Source organism: Euprymna scolopes, chromosome 25 (assembly GCF_053919585.1).
Source record: "Euprymna scolopes isolate OS-2025 chromosome 25, ASM5391958v1, whole genome shotgun sequence".
Taxonomy (NCBI): domain Eukaryota; kingdom Metazoa; phylum Mollusca; class Cephalopoda; order Sepiida; family Sepiolidae; genus Euprymna; species Euprymna scolopes.
The window spans coordinates 93,057,149-93,082,110 of record NC_136506.1 but is presented as its reverse complement, the minus strand read 5'-3'; the positions used below and the strand labels follow the sequence as shown (position 1 = coordinate 93,082,110).

The window sequence follows — 24,962 nt, the reverse complement described above, 5'->3', positions numbered from 1 at the left end:
AGAACATTAGCTATGGTCACTAAGTACTGACCGGTGCCTTTCAATCTACATCCATCCACACATACATGCAACACACACACAACACACACATACACAGACACCGCCACACACATACACTCACGTTAATACATATATTCAACAGCGTATCTATGCTGTTCGCTTTTATTTTACTCACAGCACACGTACTGAAACTAGGCAATAACTCTAAACTACGCAGGAATAAATTTGAAATTAAAATAAGGTAAATAAAACAAAACAAAAAATAAATAAAAATAAATAAAAATAAAATAAAAATAAAAACAAATAAACTAACAAAATATGAATAAACATAAAACACGAAAGTTATCTAAACCCCACATGTACATATATATATTAATATACAATATACCTATAAACGCCTACATTTTGCTACACCCGCGCATATATACACACACATACAGACATACAGAGACAAATAATGGCATTTTACTTTACTTCAGTAGCGTGGTAACCCCTTCATATATGAAATAGTATGCTACTACACTCCAGACGGGTGTATATATATATATACACACATACACATATACATACATATATATACACATATATATATATACATATATACACATACACATATATAGCATACATATAAGCAACATTCGGACATCCATACATTCTTGTAATCTATATTGTTACAACAATCATATACGGGACAGCCTATTTTAAATAGAAATATATATGCATATACATACATATACATACATACACATATACAAATACATCCATATACAAACATACACACAGATATATAGATACACATATATATATATATATATGTATATATATAAACATACATGCATACATCAAATACACTTATACATACATACTCACACAAATATAGACATATAAATATATATGTACCCTGCCACCAAATGATACATCTAAAGTAGAAACAGACATGAATATATTTACTACATAAATTCCCTTTTTCTATCAAACTCCACATGCATAGTTATATTTCATGGCCCCACCCGCTTGTTGCATTTTCCTACGTTGTAGGTTTTTTTGCTACGTAAAAATTTATACTACGTAAAAATTTATATTGAATTCAGCATGAAGTTCATAGACCTATCTTCATATTAAGCAAGCACTCTTTCGATGGGTAGGCAGATATACATAAGCTGTATAACGATACAATAATAATATATAATAACACATGACAGAAATCAGATTATTTAGGTTATACAAACTGAGTATACAAGCTTATATATTGTAGTACTTACCTTCATCTTTATCTATTCACCCTAATTTCTTTATCCTCTTTTCTTTCATTCACCCTTCATTCCTTACTTTCTTTCATCTATTTATTCATTTATCCTTTTTTTTTTAAATTAATTTTCCTACCAAGGTATATAAAGATCATATATCCATACATGCATACACCTAAAAATACCCATATGCATACATTATTACGAGGTTCACCCAAAACAATATATTACTCGTTTGGTTCAAATCTACCTTCATACAGGTACTTATTTAGGTTTAGTTAGTATATATTATATATATTATATATCATATATAAATATATATTATATATACATATATGTATATATCATATATTATGTATATACATTATATATACATATATATAATATATGTATTATATATACATATATATACACATATATATATACACACATATATATACACACATATCGATATATACACACGCATATATATATATATGCGTGTGTATATATCGATATGTGTGTATATATGTGTGTATATATATGTGTATATATATATGTATATATAATACATATATTATATATATGTATATATAATGTATATACATAATATATGATATATACATATATGTATATATAATATATATAATATATAATATATATAATATATATAATGTATATATAATGTATACATATATGTATGTATAATATATATAATATATATAATGTATATATAATGTATGCATATATGTATATATATAATATATATTTATATATAATATATATAATAAATATATAATATATATAATATATATATAAAATATATATAGTATATATATATAATATATATAATATATTATATATATGATATATATACATATATATATATATATATATATATATATATATATATATATATATATACACTTCTGATGTTGAACACTTTTCCAGTCGTTCGGAATCTAATATAAACACTCACATCAGTGATAGAGGGAGTGGCATTCGTCTGACAAGATATCCTAACCATATATGTATATATATATATATACAAGCGAAAATGTGTGTATGTATGTTTGTTTGTATGTAAATATGTATGTATGTATGTATGTATGTATGCATGTATGTGTGTGTGTTTATATGTCTCGCAAAAACTTTCGACACGGGTCACAGATTTTCACGACATCGGTATCATTTTTACCCTCGCCCAACAAATATCGAAAAATTGGCCGAAAACATTAATTTGTTCACCCTAAAATCATCAGTTTTCTACAGGGAGGGGTCAGCAAAAACCGTCCTCTCATGACACGTTCGCTTCTGCGCATGCGCCATACGACGTCGGAACATGATTTACTTTAAATATTAAAAAAACAGACACGATTTCGTCGACATCGTCTTAGCTCAGTTGCTTAGACCGCGGCCTCATTGTCTGATGGTTTCGGGTTCGAATCGTCGTGTGAAATGTCTTTTTTTTTTTCGATTTTTTAAATTTTAATATTGAAACATGGTTATTTAAGCCATTTTTCACGTGTTTTTTTTTTCAGATTTTTAACGGAGTTTTAACGTTCGTTTTTCTGTTTCGCGTTTTCTCACCCCCCCCCCCCATTTTTACATTTAACATCGTTCGTTTGCCTTACGTTAGTGAATCTTTTGTGGGAGAGAGGTTGCAGGGAAAATAAGAGGGCATTTCCCACTAAGCCACGAAGTCTTTTTGTATTCCATGAACAAAGCTTATTTCTAAGAAGTGCACGCCTGTGGAACACTGTTTCGTTTGCCTGTTTCCCACCTGACTGCAACTTGGATTTCTTCAACTCCAACATAAACAGATTCCTGATAAACCACATCCTTAAGTAAGACAATTTATCAAATCTCCATTAATTATTGTACATGCAATAACCTTTATCACCGAGTGGTTTCCGGGCCTTAATATGTGGTGACCACCATGTAAAAAAAAACGGATTATAACGAGTTATACATCTATATGTTGCCAATTTTTTTTCGATATATTTACTTCGCTTATTCTTATGTTTTGATTAACACCCCCACCCCCACCCGAGCACACACACCTCGAAACACCCCGTCAACGCCGGGTACCCCCCCCCCGCTAGTATATATATATATATATATATATATATATATATATATATATATATATATATATATATATAGGCTATTTTTTACATTGTCATATATATTAACGAAGACTTTCAGTTGCTAATCTGCTTGTGATCGTTTAATTTATCGGCCATGTTAAAGTTGCCTCATACACTTGCCCGTATTGTTTTCTAAGTTCTTTTATTTTTACTACAAGTAAATTGAATTAACAAATTTTTCCGAAAAACATATTTCTGCTTTGAATATATTTTTATTTAACAGGATCTGAGATTTCTTCAACGAAACATCGGACAAATGCTTCCATTGGTGTTCAGATGTATTACACTCTTGGCACCTTTTTTCTCACTTTATTGGTATTTTTTGTTCGACGCTGGCGACTGGTCGCTTTAATTGTGTCTCTACCGTCCATCCCCGCTGGCCTCCTGTATCTTTGGTAAGAGATTCTCTTTTAAAATCCTATATGTTTGGCCTAATCTTTTGGTCTTGTCTTTATCTTTCCTTAATTGTCATTCATTGTTAGAGATTTGTTTAGTTGTTTTACTGGCGCCTATGCACTACTAGGGGTAGATGGGGGCGGGGGAGGGCTTTGCCCTGTTGTAAAATACGCTTAAATATGATATTTTCATTTGTCCAGATTTCGTATATATTATTATAAATTAGTGACTTCAAAAGTTAAAAAAATATATATATTTGGGTGCCATCTGCTAGAATTGAAAGCGAAAACAAAACTGAAACATTCATAGCTGGTGACGTTACCACTGTACCAAGGTGACACGCATATGAACTGGTAAAAATTAAAAATAGATGAATGTACGAAATGTGTAACAATTTTTGCATTTTTGACCCATTTTAACTGGCTAAAGACCAATAAAAAGGAACGGTCCATAAAACATCAAATCATTTGAGACTCCATCGCAAGAAACATAAGAAAGGCAGAGGAGAGAAATTCGACTCGCTGTTTCAAATTTTAACAAAATACCTTTTTTTTTTCTCCTTCTCCGGCTACGCGGGACGTCTCTAACGTGTTCAGCGATCTGCGTACACGTTCTATTTATAATCTTTTTCCTTTTTCTTTTTTGTGACATTATCTCGCATACGGCTCGGTCATTTGCATACAGCTGCCACACGCGCGACCGCGCTGTTCACATCGTGTTACATATACATAATTTATAAGAAGGTTTATTAATCAGAAAGGAACAGTTACAGTAGGAAATAAATGTAAAACTTAGTTTTAGATTTGAACTAGCAGGCCGCACGGCATTGCCCAGTCGTAAAACACGCTTAAATATTGATTTGTGCAGATTTCGTATCTACAATTCTCTCTTGATCGTTATATTGTACCCAATATATAACAATGATTTCAAAAGTAAAAATAATAAACATGACTTGGATGCCATCAGCTGGAATCGAAACCGCAAATATATATCACTCCAGCCTTATTCCTTACCTTCTAAGCCACGTCTATACGTATATAAAAAGTTAAAACATAATGTTTTTTAACCTATAAATGTATATTTGCATATACGTAGAAGTACTTTAAGTTGACTCACATCTGTCAAATTCCAAATCGAATTTGTTCCACAGACCCAAATTCCCTATATAACAAGTTTCAAGTGTGGATACACAAATTGGCAGAGTAGTTTGGTAGAGTCTGTTTCTCAACCAGACAGATAGACATGATCACTTCTATATACAGAAATATTTTTTGTTAAATTCGTTTGTTTTATTTTTTTCAAAAAATCTAAATTTGATTTGAACGATATTTGATCATTCATATTAATTATTGAAATCGATCATTGATATTGATTTTTGCTCTTATTTCAGGGCCATACCAGAGTCACCCCGATGGCTCCTCGCCACGAATAAGAGAAAGAAAGCAGAAATTGTTTTGAATCGAATAGCCGAGGTCAACAAACGTGATTTCAATTTAACCAACGAAGAAATCGAAATCTCAGGAACCAGCGATCGAACCGTGAGATTATGGAAGATATTCCTCGTTCCAAAACTTCTGAAGATTACACTCATCATGATGTTTAACTGGTTAGATTTTTTTATATGTGTTTTATGAATTACCTCCGCCTTTTCTGCCAAGGGTGAAGTAAATCACTTGAACTCAGTTTATTTCTCATATTAAGAACCAAAACTCTATCGTCGTTGGTTTTTTTTTTTGGTTTTTTTTTTTTTGCGCAAACAAATACGGAGACACGTACTTAACAAATGCCTGGCTAAGTCTTGCTTCCGTGATAGCAAAATTTACGTTGAAAGAACTGATCTGCTCAATTATTGTCCCATTAGTCTCCTGTCGGGTTAGGTAAATGTATCACTCGAACTCTGTGTCTTTCATGTATTACGTACTAAACCTCTACCTTTGTTTGTGCGTAAGCTAATATGGAACCATGTAAAAGCGGACGTCAGCTTCCGGTCTTTCAAATGGTCTCTTGCGTCTTTTATAGAACCCTGCCGACTCATGGAAGAGTGAGTTCCGCAGTTTTGATTCAATTAACATTCGAGCAAGTGTGCAGAAAATTTACAGGAAAAAAAAGACAAAAACTCCAAATAGTCAATAAATTACTTTTACCAAAGGCAATAAAATTTCTATTTCTACCTATCGATCCATTTCTTTTATTAAGCTTGACTATTTTTTTTTAATGGCAGACAGACGCTCGCTGGACATCTCCGAACACTGATTTCTTTTTTCTTTTGGTTAAAAAGACGAACACATATACAACAATTAACAGTACCAAAAGCAATAATATTTACTTTTCTACCAAATTGATCCGCTCAATTATCGACCCATCAGTCTCCTGCCGAGTAGAGTAGGGTATATCACTCGAACTCTGTGTCTTTCCTGTATCAAAACTCTCATCTTTTGTTTGTGCGCAAGCTAATACGTAAACACGTGAAAGCGGTTTGAACCTCAGACCTTTCAAATGGTAAGATGAATATTATCTTGTACCCGGGATAGAATAAAAAAGATCATTTGGAGTCAGTATTATCAAAATAAACTAGTTCGTATTTTGTACCGAAACTCCATCCAAGTTGATCTGTCCTCGAGCTAATACGGAACCACGTGTGAGATTTTGACCTCTGATCTGTAAGGAGATATTTGGGATCTTTCATAGAAGAACCCAAATCACAAATGGAAAAATGGATTTTTCCAAAAACAACAAAAAAGAAAGAAAAATAAGAAAAAAAAACAATAACCTTGTAAATCGTGTGCAGGAAGCGTACATACCCTTGACTTGCTTGTTTTAGTCATGTCTATAGGTTCGGTTAGGGTTAGCATCAGAGTTAAGGTTATGATTTTGATGACGTTAAAGTTAAGATTCGAGTGAGATTAACGATAGAATTAGGGTTTGCCTTACGTTAGGATTAGGTCAGCATTAACGTTAGAATCAAGGTTAGTTTAGGGTTATGTTATAGTTAGGGTGGAACTGTCTTCTGTTTTCCTGCTTTCCAGCTGACTACAATCTGATTGTCTTCAAGCCCAACGTAAACAAGTCCTTGATGAGCCGTTCCAGTTAAATTAACAAATTTGACGAATTTCCATTACTAACGATTACTATATTGTCCAATTGTCTACTGTACACTCTTAACCCTTATCTTCGAGTGGTCTCTGGGGCTTGATAAGTGGTGATGCCTATGTAAAAAAAAGGTTAACGGTAAGATTAATGTTAGCGTTAGGGTTAGGTTCGCGTTAACGTTAGAGTTAGGTTAAAGCTAGTCTAATATTATGATTAAGGTTAGCGTTAGAGTTAGGAGTAAGGTTAGGTTAGCGTTGGGGCTAAAGTTAGGGTTATGAATATATTAAAGTAGAGATTAGGTTAGGTAAGGGTTAGGTTAGCATTATGGTTAGAGTTATGATTAGGGTAGGATTAGCGTTAAGGATAGGGTTAGGTTTGCGTTATAGTAAGGCTGTACTAACTGCAGAATAACTGCCATTGTGGAACGCGTCGCGGAACGGTGGTCAGCGATTTGTGTGAGTTTATATAGAGGCAGAAATATAAGGTAAGCCGTTCTTTTATGCGAATATTTAATGAAATGAGCAGCTATTGTGTTTTCCTATTAACGTGCGAAAAAAAAAACTAGTTTCCCAAAAACAAAGATTAAATTTCATCAATCTATAAAGATTTCGCTTTCGCTGTGTGAAAAAAAATTAAGTATTATTTTTTATTATTATTATTGGAATCCTTTGAGATGAATCGTTTGTATATTTATTTATTTACTAGCATTTTAGCCCGGCGTTGCCCGGGTGTTTAGAGGTGTATGTTGAACAAAAAAAAAAAAAAAAGCGGTTAACTTTTTTAACTTTGACCCCTATTATGACCCCTTAACATTTATTGTTTGGGGCTCAAACTAACTTATTAAGTTAGATCCATGTCCAAGGAACCTATATCCAAAATTTCAAATGTTTAGACCTAAAATTGTCGGAGGAGTTTGGTAGAGTTCTCAAAAGTCAAATAGTTGAACTTTGATTCCTTAACAACCAAATTTCTGGCCGAAACCCGACCACAAAGATTTTTCCAAATCTCAGTACCCTTTATATAAAATTTCGAGTCTGTAGACTGAAAATTGACAGAGTTATTGCCTATGGAAATGTACACAGACACACACACACAGACACGTAACTTTTATAGATATATAGATTTATTTATTTACTAGCATTTCAGCCCGGCGTTGCCCGGTCGTAAAATATGCTTAAATATGATATTTTGATTCATGCAGATTTATTTATTGTTATATTATACTAGCAGGGGTGCCCGGCGTTGCTCGGGTGTTTGGAGGTGTATGCTGTGCAAAAAAAGCAAAAAAACAAAAAAATGGTTAATTTTTTAAAACTTTGACCCCTATTATGACTCCTTAAAATTTATAGTTTCGGGCTCAAACTACTTTATTAAGTTAGATCCAGGTTCAAGGAACCTATATCTAAAATTTCAAGTGTCTAGACCCAAAATTGTCGGAGGAGTTTGGTAGAGTTCTTAAAGGTCAAATCGTTTAAATTTGACCCCTTAACAGCCAAATTTCTGGCTGACACCCGTCACATCGATTTTCCCAAATCTCAGTACCCGGTATTTCAAATTTCGAGTCTATAGACTAAAAATTGACAGAGTTATTGCGTAGGGAAATGTACACAGACAAACAGACAGACAGACACGTTCACTTTTATAGATATAATAGATAGATTTGCGAACTGTTATCCTGAATTGCAAAGATGAGGATAACAGTCAGATAGTGTGCATCAATTGAAAAAAAAAACATTCGAATAAAAATAACTCAGACGTTATGCACTAATAAAATTCAATGCGTAATTATAAAAAAATTTTAACTAGCGAGACCTGTGGAAATTCCACAGTGATATCTTTCATATGTGATATATTGTTGCTGGGCATTCTGTGGACGTGAATGGAGACACCGCGATATTATTGTAGGCCTTTTGTTAAAACTGTAAATGTATTTATCTAAGTAATCTGATTAATGTAGTGTCAGAATATATCTGGTGATTAAGATTTATCTCCAATATTCTTATAGGAATCTGTGACATATTTCCATTGTATGGATGCCCGGCACTAATGGAAGCCCAACGATATCATTATACCATCTCTAGACAGAACAGATACTACTTTTGGATCCTAGTCAAAAAAACAAGAAGGTATATTTTAGTTTCATGTATTACCCAAAAGCGACATCATTTATTGTAATTTTATTTAATTTGTTTACATTATAGGAGTCTGTGATATATTTCAATTGTATGGACGTCCAGTGCGAACTAAACCCCCACGATATCATTACATCATATTTATACAGAACAGATACTACACTTGGATCCTAGCCAGAAGATCAAAGAGCTGTATTTTAGCTTCATGTACGGCCCAAAAGCAACATCATTTTATTTATTTTATTTATTTATTTTTTACATTGCGGCTTCCATGATCGGGAGATCCTATTTATTAAAAAGAAGGATAGAAAGTAATAATATACTACGAACATTAAATTAGTGTATCCACATACTAATAATTTAATGTTTGTAATATGTTATCACCTTCTATCCTCATTTTTATTAAATAGGATATCCCGATCAAATAATTGATAATTTGAAAACAGTGACACACGCATGTACGTACGTTAAAGGTAATGCGGCATTAATATAATAGATTACGTTGCGGCGAGAAATACATAGTCAGGCGCGAAGTTTTCTATGAAATCTGTTAAAATAGATATTAATATTAATTCTGTTAAAATAAATATTAATATTTATGGTCGAAATTACAGAAGAAAATATTTACTATGTTTAGTTCAATAAATTTCCATGATCTGTGTGTGTGTGTGTGTGTGTGTGTTTTTTTTTTTTTTTTTTTTGTTTGTTTGTTTGTTTTTTTCTTTTCTTTCTTTTCTTTTTGTTTTCATGCGCTAAAACCATATAGGTGTGTCGTAAGCTTTGTCTATTTTGGATTGGTACTGAACACCGAACATCTAAGCGGAGACATCTTCCTGAATTTCTTCTTCGGAGCCCTTGTCGAAATCCCCGCCTACCTAGCATGCATCTTTCTGCTGAATAGAACCGGTAGAAAAAAGTTATACATTTTCTTTATGGCCTCGGGAGGGATCTGCGGAATCCTGACGATATTCCCAGTCATGTACGCTTCCGACGGTAAGGATGAAGACCTGCTTTTTTTTTTATTGCTGTTATATCATAAAACTAGCAGGGGCACCCGGCGTTGCCCGATTGTAAAATATGCTTAAATATATTTTAATTTGCGCAGATTTCGTATTTATCATCATAGAGTCCATTATTTCATATTATATTGCATATTGTATAGTCATGATTTCAGAAGTAAATATATATATATATATATATATATATATATATATATATATATATATATATATATATATGATTTGAGTGCCATCAGCTAGAATCGAAACCAAAACCTAACAAAACATAATTTCTTGATTGAAACTATGTCTACCAGTTGTTACATGATAAGGGCTGTCCCCTTTTCATGTAAGTATAAAAATGGAGAATTTAGTTTAAAATGAAAATGAAAGAGCATAGGCGAAATTCGAACCTCGTAATCTAGTTTAGAAATAGATTACGTGTGAGAATTTAAAAATGTAAAACAAAACACTTGTTTAGAAATAGATAAATATTTCAAGAAAAGAATGTGAGCTGTCAAGTTTCTTATGAAATTTTAAATTGAAAGAATGCAGCTTATAAGATAATGTTTTAACATATTGAATATAGGTTAAAATTCCTTTTGTAGAAATAGGAAAAGTTTGGACACGTATGTCCAGGAAACGTGAAAGAATGCACATGTTTTAACATGTGTATGACGTTACGGAAAATAGAAAGTTCTAGAATAGAGAAAAACTTTAGTTAGAGTTAGTCAGTCAGTGAGAAAACTCAGAGACAGTCAGTAGTCTGGGAGCGAGACACCACTTCAAGGAAAAATGTGAGACTTTGAATTCTTGGTGATGGAACGTCCGGTCGTGAAGAATAAACCATCAAGTGTTTTTTGTAAAGCTCGTCTTGTGTCTTATGTTTCTTATACAAAGGTAAAGTCCAATTGTATTATATATTTGTGTTATATGTATTTACATTCACGTCTCAACATCATCATGTCTACACAATGTCCGAACTGTCTGAACACTATATCCCTTCACTTTAAGAGCTTTCTCCTTCTTCCATCAGCAAGATCTAAGAAAGAACATTTTAATATATAAGAATTATAATATGAACTATCTATCTAAGTCTCTTCCAACATATCTCTCTAAGTCTCTCTTACAATAAAATGAACTTCTCTCTCTCTCTCTCTCTCTCTCTCTCTCTCTCTCTCTCTCTGAGTCTTACAACATCCCTCACTGTAATAAGACTCTTCTAAGACTGTGCGTATAATAAGATTCCCTTCTAAGCAATCTCTTCCTAAGACTCTCTTTTAAGAAGCCCCCCTATATGTAACACAGTTAAGCAAAGACTAGAATTTATTTATACTCAAAATGCTTGGACTTTGGAAAGGAGTATGAATTTTATTGAATACAAGTTGCTTTCCATGACAACAATGTTTTTGATTAATAAGATACGAGCTAGAGCGGTCAGACGCTCCAGTTCGCTCGGCGTTGCCCGGACGTAAGATACGCTTAAATATGATACTTTAATTCATGCAATTACGTATTTATTATTATAAAGACAATTCTCTATCGATTATTATATTGAACCTAATATATAGTAGTAAGATTAAAACTAAAAATATATATTCAGCTAGAATCGAAACTAAAATATACAACCCTTCACTCTCATTTCTTAGCCTCTAAGCCATGCCCAGACGCATATATATATATATATATATATATATATATATATATATATATATATATATATATATATATATATACTTCATTTACTCACATAAAATTAATATACGAAAGTATAGATTTATGCGTAAACTTTAAGTATTTACTTCAAAAGTGCTCAATACGTAGGTAGAGCAAGTTAGTAATCTATAAAATATATATGGCGATTAAGCTCCACTGATTATTCGGCGTTTCATCCACTCTAGGATTCCTCAGGCTTATGCGCGAATTCTGTGGTTGTTTATCGTTTTTATATGGTCCTCTTCTATTGAGGATTAAGTTAGCCAATCAGCTTTCTAGTATCCACCGCGTCCCTTCGTATCAGCCAATGGGCATACATTTTATCGAACAAAGGATCTGTTTAAATATATATATATATATATATATAAAGTTTTTACTATTACAACCTCGAATGTATTAACTTAATGCATTACAAATTTTTTCAATAGACAGGATAAAAATTATCAGTCCATATAGGCAGATGATCCAAGTTCAAATAAAAATCAAAAGGAAAGATATGTTTTTTGTGATTATATATATATGGATACTAAAACCAAGAGGATGGAAGGAAGAGAGAGAAAGGGAAGGAAGAGAAAGGGGGAAAGAAAAGAGGAGGGGAAGGTAATAAAAAATAAATTAAATTAAAAATTTGTAAAACTATAAAGATATGACGAGGAAAAAGGGGAGGGGAGTAAAGGAAAAGAAAAAAACGGAAATGGATAATTGAGCGTGTCAAAAAAAAAAGCTTGCTGGATTCTGAATAATGACATGCACTTGTCGCGGAACAGAAACGGAGTTAACAAGTTAGTAATTGCCTATGACGGCGGCGGTGGTGGTGGTGGGGGGGGATTGACAGAAAGAGCTAAGGTGCGTCGTTTAAATGGGTAAACAGATGCGTCCAATACAGCTTATATAAAATCTGTTTGAGTAGGAAACCGGTTATAGATTATGTTGGGTAGATTGAAGAATTGAAGTCGAGTTTAGGGAAGGGGGGGGAATAATTAAAATAATAAACAAAATAAGAATAAAATGGATTGTTTCGAAAAATATTAATAAAGCAGGCGCTATCGGTGATGAGTTTGCCTAGGAGCTATGAAAATGATTGGAAATAGGGATGTTAGATGGCAGGGCAATGTTAAAATAGATTAGAGGATGAGTTTTGAAGGGTGGGTAATTTCTAAGAAAGTTGGATTTTTTTCCTAGAAATTCCACACCCTTCAAAATTCATCCCCTAATCTCTCTCTCTCTCTCCCTCTCTTTCTCTCTCTCTCTCTCTCTCTCTCTCTCTCTCTCTCTCTCTATATATATATATATATATATATATATATACAGAGAGAGAGAGAGAGAGAGAGAGAGAGAGAGAGAGAGAGAAAGAGAGAGAGAGAACAAACCAAGTTATGTGTTCATCAACGTTTCCTCTTTATTTCGAGACTTCCTCTGGATGAATAAAATTAACAAAACATGTATTAATGTCTCAAGACAGACTGTTTCTAGACGACTGCAAGAAATAGGGTTGTTTAATCGAACCCCAGAGAAGAAACCACTTGTTAGTTTGAAGAATAAGAAGAAAAGATTAGAGTTTGCAAACAGGTATGTAATTTGGACATATGAAAATTGGGTAAAAGTATTTTTCTGTGATGAAAGCAAGTTTAATTTATTTGGAAATAATGGAAAAAAACAATGTAAAGAGACGTATTGGTGAAAGATTAAGAGCAAAGTGTACTAAGAAAACTGTCAAGTTTCGGGGGCGGAAGCGTCATGGTATTTGGAATGTTTTCTAGCCAAGGTACAACGCCTCTTGTCCGGTTACAAGCTCGTGTAAACGTGCAGATCTATAAAAACATTGTTCAAGATCATGTTGTGCCAATCATACAGAATTCCGGTTTCGATAGGGTTACCTTTATGCAAGATAATGCCTCATGTCACAAGGCAAAGGTGGTAATGAGTTACCTTAGCGAGTATGATTTCGAAGTTATGGATTGGCCACCGCAAAGTCCTGACTTAAATCCAATAGGAAATATTTGGAATACGTTAGGAGTGAAAGTTATGAAAAGAAATCCCACCAACACGGAGGATTTGTGGGTGAAGCTTCAAGAAGAATGGTCTAAAATTAGTATCGAGGATTGTCAAGAACTGATTCGTTCTTATAGTCGAAGATGTGCAGCTGTCATTGAGAAGCAAAGGCTCATTTACTAAATATTGATTGTACATGTATTTTTATTGTTTTTGGCTGTTTACATTGTTTTTCTCGATTTTGTTCTTTACTTTTTGACGTTCCTATTTTGAAAATCATTGTTATAATTCTTTTTCTATCCTTTGCAACTGATTCAAATTATAGTATGTTATTATGGATGATAACGACTACCAGTTGTCAAAATTTCAGCTTTTCACAGTTGTTATTTCTAAAAAAATATTAGGTTTTAAAATTTTGTCCCTTAGCTTTGGACGCTACTGTATGTATGTATGTATGTATATATATATATATATATATATATATATATATATATATGTGTGTGTGTGTGTGTGTGTGTGTGTGTGTGTGTGTGTGTGTGTGTGTGTGTGTGTGTGTGCATACTAATTTTGCAGATTAAAAAAATTTGGATTACTGTTATAAAAGGCATTAATGGCCGGAAAATGGGAGGCCATTTTTAGGATTGTGACAACAGCATATTCTTTTCCTTCTTTTGTACTCTCAGGTATATATCCATTGATATCTTATATGCTTTTAGGTAGAATGATGTGGTTTAAGTTGATTAATTGCGTCTAATAGTGTCGGATATATACTCGAGAGTAAGAACAATGATAAGAATATGCTGTTGTCCTATCCCTAGTAATTATGCTTAGAATTAATTGTGCTTAAATATATCCCTAGTCATTGTGCTTAAAATTAATTATGCTTAAATATATCCCTACTCATTATGCTTAAAATTAATTATGCTTAAATATATCCCTAGTCAGTATGCTAAAAATTAATTATGCTTTGATATATCCCTAGTAATAATGCTTACAATTAATTATGCTTAAATATATTCCTAGTCATTATGCTTAAAATTAATTATGCTTAAATATAGCCCTAGTCATTATGCTTACAATTAATTATGCTTAAATATATTCCTAGTCATTATGTTTAAAATTCATTATGCTTAATTATATACCTAGTCATTATGCTCAAGATTAATTATGCTTAAATATATCCCTAGTCAGTATTCTTAAAATTAATTATGCTTAAATATATCCCTAGTCATTATGCTTAAAATTAATTATGCTTAAATATATCCCTAGTCATTATGTTTAAAATTCATTATGCTTAATTATATACCTAGTCATTATGCTCAAGATTAATTATGCTTAAATAAATCCCTAGTCAGTATTCTTAAAATTAATTATGCTTAAATATATCCCTAGTCATTATGCTTAAAATTAATTATGCTTTAATATATCCCTAGTCATTATGCTTAAAATTAATTATGCTTTGATATATCCCTAGTAATAATGCTTACAATTAATTATGCTTAAATATATTCCTAGTCATTATTCTTAAAATTAATTATGCTTAAATATATCCCTAGTCATTATGCTTAAAATTAATTATGCTTAAATATATCCCTAGTCATTATGCTTAAAATTAATTATGCTTAAATATATCCCTAGTCATTATGCTAAAAAAAATTATGCTTAAATATATCCCTAGTCATTATGCTTAAAATTAATTACGCTTAAATATATCCCTAGTCATTATGCTTAAAATTAATTATGCTTAAATATATTCCTAGTCATTATGCTTAAAATTAATTGTGCTTAAATATATCCCTAGTCATTATGCTTAAAATTAATTATGCTTAAATATATTCCTAGTCATTATGCTTAAAATTAATTATGCTTAAATATATTCCTAGTCATTATGCTTAAAATTAATTATGCTTAAATATATCCCTAGTCATTATGCTTAAAATTAATTGTGCTTAAATATATCCCTAGTCATTATGCTATAAATTAATTATTCTTAAATATATCCCTAGTCATTATGCTTTAAAATAATGATGCTTAAATATATCCCTAGTCATTATGCTTAAAATTAATTATGCTTAAATATATTCCTTGTAATTATTCTTAAAATTAATTATGCTTAAATATATCCCTAGTCATTATGCTTAAAATTTTTGTGGGAAACTGATCCGTCTCTATCTACTCTGAATTCCAAACTATTTTTGTTGTCATTTGTTTTTTCATTTTACCACTTAGTTTTTTGAGGATATTCACACATAATTGCCTAATATGTATTGGTGGAACCATGATTATATATAAAAATCACAAACAAAAATGGAGACGTTTATAGTTTCAAATTCATGCGTACCCATGACTGATAGATGCCTCTTTCCTTGACTGGCTATAGCAAAACATAAATAAATAACGGCTAGTAGTAATAATAAAATGATGAATAAATAATATATTGATTTAAATTTCCAGAAAAACTAAAATTTTTAGATCAGCCCGCCCCTCACATTTTTTACGTTTTAAAAAATATATGCACATTTAACATGGGCTTTTTACGGTAATCGGGTAAAAAATAACCATTTTATAGTTATGTATTTAGAGATTGATAAAGAGTCGGAATCAGAATTAGGAATTGTATCAGAATTGGGAATTTAGTAAGGAATCGGTAATTCTATCGGAATCAGGAAAAATATTGGAAGCGTCTCGTCTCTAATATAAATGAGAAGATGGTCACACACTTTTTTTTTTTTAAATAAAATTTAAATGAAAAATTTTGAAAAACCTTTAAGTGTCGAATGTAATGATGAAATCATTTTTATTTATTTATTTATATTTTTTGATGATATTTCGCTAAAAATAGCCTCATCAGTGTAGGTAGTCTTGTCCAAGAGTTTTTGTTTTCTTTTTCCTTTTCTTCATTTTGGTGTTATGGTGAAGATAATCCCTCGGAGTAGAATGGGTATGATGTGAAACCAGATAGAGTTGAGTACATGCATTGCATGTGTTGTATACCATATATATATATATATATATATATATATATATATATATATATTACATATATATATATATATATATATATATATACATATATATATATATATATGTATATATATATATGTATATATATATATAAGCGAGATAAGACACTGATAGAATTCAGATGAAAATCCTGATAGATATTACTTGAAGTAATACTTTCAAGGTGACATTCCTTTTGTCAAACCATAAATTCTAAATTCGAATAAACCATGTGTCTATATGTTGTTTTTTCTTTCAGAATTTAAAATTTAACCACCAAACTTACATGTATATATATATATATATTATACAACGCATGCAACGCATGTCCTCAAACCTCTCTGGTCAAGTTTCGTTTCTGTCCATCATCATACCGTATACACATAGACTCTTCCTTTGATCAACTATGGTGAAAGATATTTTTTCTTTTTATTCAATTTCATACAGATTTGCAATGGATTACAACGATGTTGGCCATCCTCAACAAACTTACAATCACGGGTACGTTTGGAATCGTCTATCTGCATACCTGTGAACTGTACCCGACAGTCGTGAGAAACGGAGCCCTCGGAGCCCACTCTACCTTTGCTAGGTTAGGTGGCGTCATATCTCCATTCATTATACACTTAGTAAGTAAACTTTTACTCTTATTGAGATTGTCAGGCCAACTTCCTTCATCAGGCGTTTTGTATCGAGCTGGGGAACCGTTTGTTAGGAGTCTCGAACCCAACCCTTTATTATTATTACGGGGGTACCATGTTCAGGCTCTGGGACATAATTGCTGATTCTCTGTTTTGAATGTTTCACTGCCTTCGTTCAGGATTGAACTCAGCACCTTTGGGTAACTGTAAACTTTGATACAACGTCTAGGACCACTCGGCCATATGTCACTAGGACAATTCTTAATTGGTTTTTGTTAATGTTAAACCTATGTTGTTATTCAAGGTTTTCTCTCTCTATTAGAGGTGTCCAAATTGCATTCAGCTCTATGCTTGGTTTGCTCAGTAGGTTGTTATGTCCGAGCATGTGAGCTGTTTCTTTAAGTTTTCTCACTTTCCAGTGGGTCTCTCTGTTTATTATTTTGACTTCATCCCATAGGGGGAGTTTAACTAAAGCAAATTTTCTTTTCTATCTAGTGGTCATTTCCGCGAAAAAAAAATCTGTCATTTTTTTGAAAAAAATCAACCAATGTTATTTATTTAAGGATATAAAGATTTTTTTTATTTCAATGTAACTTGTTTTATTGTTTTGTTTTACTAAAGAATTACCACTTATCAAGGCCTGAAGACTACTTGAGGACAAGAGTTAATGAGAATATAGTGGTCACTGAGACAACAGCGTCATGGTGAAGATTGGGTAGAATAAAGGGACAACTAAACAAGGACTTGTTTATATTGAACATGAAAACGATCATGTTATAGTCCTTTAGAAAGCAGGTCAGTGAAACAGAGTTCCACAGGCGTACAATTCTAGGTAAAAAGTTTTATGTATTGCATTTATATTTAGATTTAGGCACAGATAGAGAGTGGAGGAAATTGTTGATAGTGGTTGTAGTTAGACGTGTGCTTTTTGAAGAAGGTTGGCAGGGGGGGGGGACCATATATTGGAGCTCAGACAAGCACTTGCCATGAAAATAACAATAGAACAGAGCCAGGCTTGCAACGTTGTGGAAAGAGGTTACAAGGAGAAGAAAAGTGCATTACCTAGTATTCAAAACCCGTTTTGAACTCTGTCAAGGCAAGATAGGATATACAGATAGATCCTGCCCAGATGTGCCAACAGTACTCCATTTTTTAATGTATTTGACTGTTATACAGGTTGGAAAGAAAGCCAGATGATACATACGAACAGTGTTAAATATATCTTGACAAAATAATCTCACAAAGCAGTAACTTTATGGCAACCTTCCTGCCATATCTACTACCATCTATTATTTGCTGGTCACTGCCAGAGGAGCAAGCAAGAACTGTTGAAAAGTGGACTCCACAGCATAGGCACACAAGCATAGGACGACCTAGATTCACATGCATCCAGCAAATTGCACATGACGCCAACTGTGAATCTGAAGATCTGGGGCAGCTGATGGAAGACAGGGAGAGGGAGAGAGAGAGAGAGAGAGAGAGAGAGAGAGAGAGAGGGAGAGGGGGAGAGAGAGAGAGAGACACACACACACACACACACACACACATTGGTCCGGGCAAGGATCCCAACCAGATAGGATAAGATACAGGAGATACAGGTAGCAGATTGCATTGAGAGTGAGATATCTTCTGGAGCAGTAGAATGATGCAACCATTTTTCTAGCAACTTTGCCAACAGATTTGCTGTAAGTCTTCTATTTCAAGTAAGGGTTGAAAGTCAGCCATTCATATCAATTGGAGCCTGTGGTGTTCTCTTTGTCTCACGACAAAAAAAAAAAAACTTCTTTGAACGTCTGCACAGAAATCCAACCCACACATCCATTCCTGATTATTCCGCACCAAAATCCGCATGCATGGTCAGGAGACATACCTCTTTGACACTCCCCCAAGCATGTGACGTTCGTCTTTTTTTACACACTTTCTATTTTGCCACATTTATGTATCCAACGTGATCTCTTCCACAGTGATCATGTATATTTTGATGCTCTGCCCATCGTCATGATAAGTCTGCTTTTTATATCTCTGGATATCTTTGTTTTTACACTCTTTTACAAGGCCAAGTAGGGATATATGTATATATTTCCACAAAACTGTGTTTTCAAGCATTGAACCATCCGGATGTGCATTTTGAGGGTGCTGGCAATGGTCCTGTTGTCATAACTTCGATCGGTAGAGAGCATGAGTTGTACAACAGTACATCTCCGATCTCGCTCATTAAACATTGTGTCACTTTCAGATATGATAGAAGGCTCCTATCGCTCTTGGGATTTATACATAACTGGTAAACTAGTAGATGGTCTGCAACAAAAAAAAAAGAAACCTGTTTGCATCAAACGGAAATGGAATCATGTCGTCTTTTCTATGGCGACTATTTTATCGTTCCACCCTGTAGAGATTGTATTCTGGCTTTACATTTTGGATCTAAGCTGCTTAACAATGAAATATAAGAATGAACATATGGGTGGAGGGGAGACTAAAACGTGTTGCTATGGTTTCAAATGATCTGAAATAACAACAAGGGGAGACTTGATTCGAAATATTTCTCATAATTTATATCCCCCTTTTTGGGGAAATATGGTACGATTATGAATATCTCCAGTATCAAATAATCCTTATATACTGTGAAATTTACTTTATGTGTGAAAACCAAAGAGAGGAGATATAACATATTAGAAATATTTGGAATCAAGTCTCCCCTTGCTGTTATTTCAGATATATGGAATCATAGCAGCAAGTTTTAGTCTCCCCTCCATCAAGGCCGAAGGCTTTGGAGAAATATCAGATATTTTGTAATTCATATGCAAAACTAGGAAAACAAATGTAAATTATTGAAATATTGGTAAAGCTAGAGTATCTTTCCGGCCACAAATTTTAAAAAGTACCATTATTATAAGTTTTAAAGAGTGCTAAATACGAAAACAACAGTTAAAATCCTAGGAAACGAGTAATTAAAATGATATGAACAAAAATTATAGTTATAAAAAGTGGGGGATCACTTTTCTATATTAACTTAACATTAAATAAACATCCACTTTATAGCTCTATTGCACTATGTGCTCAAGGTGAGGAGAGAGAGAGAGAGAGAGATATCTTGGCCGTTGTTGATCTTTGAAGTGTTGCCATAGATGGTAGTGTCATTTATGCATATGTGAATGAATGAATTTAATGTGATTTCGTAAAGAAGAGAGTTGGGCCCAGGATGGATCCTTGAGGTTGGTTGAGAAGACATTACCAGATATTTCATGGCTGGAAATTTTGTGAAGTAGACCTTTATGTAAAATTCAATCGAATGTCTTTGATATGCCAAGATCTACTGCTGTTAAGAGGAAACTTGGTGATAATTCTCTTCATTTGCGTTTTTTTTTTTTTTACCAGCGACAACTTGCTCCTGGGAAACTCGGTAATAGCTTACCTCTGCTTTCGATGGGACTCGTTTGCATTTTAGCAGGTCTTTCATATTTACTCCTCCCTGAAACAAACAACAAACCAATGCATGACACGTTCGACGATGTTTTAAAGGCCAAGTCAACAAGGTAACATATTTTGTTGCTTGAATTTTTTTGATGTAAAGTTATCGATAATTATATTATTTTTCAGGCTTTAGATCCTGTAATTAAAAAAAAAATAAAGGTTTACAGCGTTCGTAGTTCGATAAGCAGCAAAAACAAGAAAATTTTGTTTAAAAATATGAATTTTTAATTGGATAAATATCTTAATATTAACCATATTTAAGAAATTTTTTAATTGGATAAATATCTTACTATTAACCATATTTAAGAAAATTTTGTTGAAAAATATGAATTTTTAATTGGATAAATATCTTAATATTAACCATATTTAAGAAAATGTTGTTGAAAAATATGAATTTTTAATTGGATAAATATCTTAATATTAATCATATTTAAGAAGAGTAGAAAGTATACGCCTCTGAAATATTTCAGAAAATTATATGGTAATGCAATATATGCATGGTAGAACGATAAATTTGTTGCCCTAAAGAAAACAACACTACAGCTTTATTTTAAAACTTTTATCAAAAAAAATCAATTCTGGTAACTTCATTATGTAGTAGAGCTGACACCTATTAAATGTAGCTGGCTTCAGCCTCAATCACCGCCTCGATACGGGTCTGGAACTGGGAGCATGGCTTTTCCACAAGTGCCGGCAAATATTCGGCAAATGGCAGCAATCAGGCTGGCTTTGGCGTTGAGGGAGGTCATGTTGGTGATGCTCTTAACATATGATTAAACGAAGTAGTTCAGTAGGTTCAGGTCAGGGGAGAATGGGAGCCAGTGAGAGAAGGGTGCAAAGTCATAGCATTCCTTTTGAAGCCAAACCTGGGTCTCTTTGGACTTGTGGGCCAGCACCGAATTCTGCTGTCCCATCCAGGGTCTGTCAGTGGTCATCTTATTGCACCAGGGGATCACCAAACTCTTCAGCACATCTAGAAATACTTTGGTGTTGACTTTCAAGCCGACCTCAAAGATGTGAGGTGATATAGCCCACACTTGAAACCACACCAAAGATCATAACTGTTGCCGGAAACTTCGATTAGCTGTGTTTTCAAGTATTGAACCATCCGGATTTGCATTTTGAGGGTGCTGGCAATGGTCCTGTTGTCATAACTTGGATCGGTAGAGAGCATATTCAGTGGCACATCTCCAATCTCGCTCATTAAACATTGTGTCACTTTCAGATATGATAGAAGGCTCCTATCGCTCTTGGGATTTATACATAACTGGTAAACTAGTAGATGATCTGCAACAACAAAAAAAACGGAAATGGAATCATGTCGTCTTTTCTATGGCGACTATTTTATCATTCCACCCTGTAGAGATTGTATTCTGGCTTTACATTTTGGATCTAAGCTGCTTAACAATGCAATAAGAAGTATAAGAATAAACATATTGTTGAAAAATTATCAACTCTTGATTGGATAATAATCTTAATATGGAAATATGGATCATAATATCTCAGCCAATCAGGAGTACAGAATGCCACCGCCATATTAAAAAATTCTATTGGAATGCAATATTAATTTTTTATTTGTTATACTATGACATAACCTTTTTGAATTTAAACTGTTGAACATTGTTTCAATGTGGCTGAAATAATATTTTTTTTTAATATCGATTCTTGATTGGATATCAATCTTAATATAAATCATATTGCCTCCTATAAACTTAAATTCAGAAACATCTATATATTAATACGATATTAATATGATATTAATACGATAGCGTGTGTGTTATTTGTTTTCTGTGTCATGTTTACATCCGAATCGTTTAATTGTTACGGACGTCCATTTCTTGTAATAAATAAGTTTACTAAGAATTCTTCATAAGTTTTGATTTCCGTTTCGATTAAAGCTGAAGGAACTCAAGTTATATATACATATACATATACTTTTTTCATAAGTTTTTATCTCAGTTCCAATTCAAGTTAATGCACCCAATTCAAATGGATGTATCAGCTTCTTTTTTTTTTTTTTTTTTTTTTTTTTTTTTAGAAATCGCAACTTTTTAATATATAAAAATCGATAAAACATTAACTCCATAATGATATATACAGTGTCTGTAAGAATTAAAATATCATATTTAAGCGTACTTTACGACCGGGCTACGCTGGGCGTCTCTGGTAGCTTAGATAAATACTTTTGCAGTTTTAACAAAAGAGCTACAATAATATCAAAGCATCTCCATTTACGAAGAACATCTACAGAATGCCAACATTGATATATTACACATGAATGAGTCCGCTGTAGAATTTCCACAGGTCTCGTTAGTTTTTAATTAATTGCATTTCTGTTTGTGCGTTTTTGCTTACCCACTAAAGCTGCTTCCATGACAAAAGCAAATAGAAATTGATAATACAGCTTAGCATATTTGTTATTACTTTGTAAAACTTGGTATTCGATTTACAACAAAGCCTTTAATGTCTGTTCCTTTTCTTTTCCAGGGAAAATGGCGTACATGAAGCGGAAGCTCAAATTGCCTTGAACCCTTCAAGTTGAACACTTCTTAGAAATATTAGTCATCATACATGTTTGTATTATTACACATTGAACTACTGTTCTCATATTGAGTGTGATTTTCACAACGTTTCGGTCGATATAACCTCCGACCTTCTTCAGGTGTATCTTGCTGAACTCAAGAATGTTTCTGTCGAACTCAGGAATTTGGACGGAATTTCGAGCGGGACCCTTTATTTACTTCACGGGGGTAGCGTGCTCTTGTTCCGTCAGCCATGACTGGATAGAGGTCCTAAGTAATTCGCAAATGTATATTTCGGTCACCCACACTGAGGACTGAACCTTCAACCTTCAGAAGAATATCACTTTTTACAATTGATTTTTTCCAATACTATAACCACTATGCCACGGGTCCTTGCTTGAAGTAAATAAAGGGTTCCGCTCGAAATTCCGTCCAAATTCCCGAGTTCGACAGAAACATTACCGAGTTCGACAAGATACACCTGAGGAAGGTCGGAGGTTATATCGACCGAAACGTTGTGAAAATCAAACTCAAGATGAGAACAGTAGTCTGATGAATAATAATACAAATCACCAGTCCTCATCTCAAAAATTCAGAAACGTCATATCAAACATTTTTATTTACATTTTTTTAATTAGTTGAAAATCGTATGAACAGGTAATAATTGGTACAATCCCTATTGATTGTCATTTCCGGATCATGTCAAATCAATTAGTGAGAAATGATGTTTCATTTAGTTATTTGTATAGAAGAGGGTCTCCGGAAAGCTGCGAGGTCAATAATAGTTGAGATCATCACAATATCTTATATTATATTTTTCGCTCAATTTCAATAAGTAGAAAATATACAATTTGGTCAAAAATTAAATTTTACTTCGTTTAGTGTGTCGGAATTTTATCGTGAACGAATGCAATATAATTCAAATAGTTCCTAATCTCTCTCTCATAAGCAATAAATTTCAGGAACGTACTCACAAATTGATGACCGTCAGACGTGTGCCTTTTTCTCTTTTTTTATTTTACAGTCCTTTAAAAAATTATACTCTCTCCAATTACGTGCAGACCGTAGTCACATAAAATAAAGTCTTCAGAAGTTCGCTTTCAGCGTGTCCGGGTATTCTTGCCGGGTTAATACTTCTTTGGAGGAGGCTCGTCAAAATTCCTTGTCTGTGCCGGGTAATGAAACACGTCCAGTATCCTCTTTGCCATAATTTCAAAAGAGGACGAATTTCGCGCCGGGCTCGTGACATCATCAAGGAGATAGCAATTCCCTTTTCTTCAAACCCAAAATATACGAAACTAAGAGTCATAAGATACGAAATACAGAAAATCAAATATAAGAACCAGAATAAAAAATAAATGTATAAACAGGGAGGATGCACTATTATTGGTACAAAAAAATTTCCAACATTCTCCTCCAACAGGAAATGGCAGTCAACCTACAGTTGGATGACACCTGTAAATATTATAATACATTTTTTTCTTTGTATATATACATATACCACACAATATAGGTCAAAAGATCTCCAGGAAACACATATGAGAACAAAAAAGCAGAAAAATTCAAATAAGATTATTCTATAAAATTTCACATGAAAACCTTCATGTTTTAGGTTTGAACAGAGG

The 24,962-nt window shown here is 33.0% G+C and overlaps 1 protein-coding gene across 1 annotated transcript in view; it reads left to right on the top strand.

The window, feature by feature from the left end:
- The window catches only part of LOC145247515 (organic cation transporter protein-like), an 88,966-nt gene extending 64,639 nt beyond the window's left edge, over positions 1–24,327 (top strand). Inside the window, exons 5-10 of the mRNA XM_080109330.1 lie at positions 3,600–3,771; positions 5,163–5,378; positions 9,761–9,987; positions 17,151–17,332; positions 20,720–20,877; positions 23,303–24,327. Of these exons, the coding sequence (XP_079965456.1) occupies positions 3,600–3,771; positions 5,163–5,378; positions 9,761–9,987; positions 17,151–17,332; positions 20,720–20,877; positions 23,303–23,357 (1,010 nt within the window). The 3' untranslated portion in view covers positions 23,358–24,327. The remainder of the gene's footprint in view (positions 1–3,599; positions 3,772–5,162; positions 5,379–9,760; positions 9,988–17,150; positions 17,333–20,719; positions 20,878–23,302) is intronic.
- Positions 24,328–24,962: the final 635 nt, after the last annotated feature.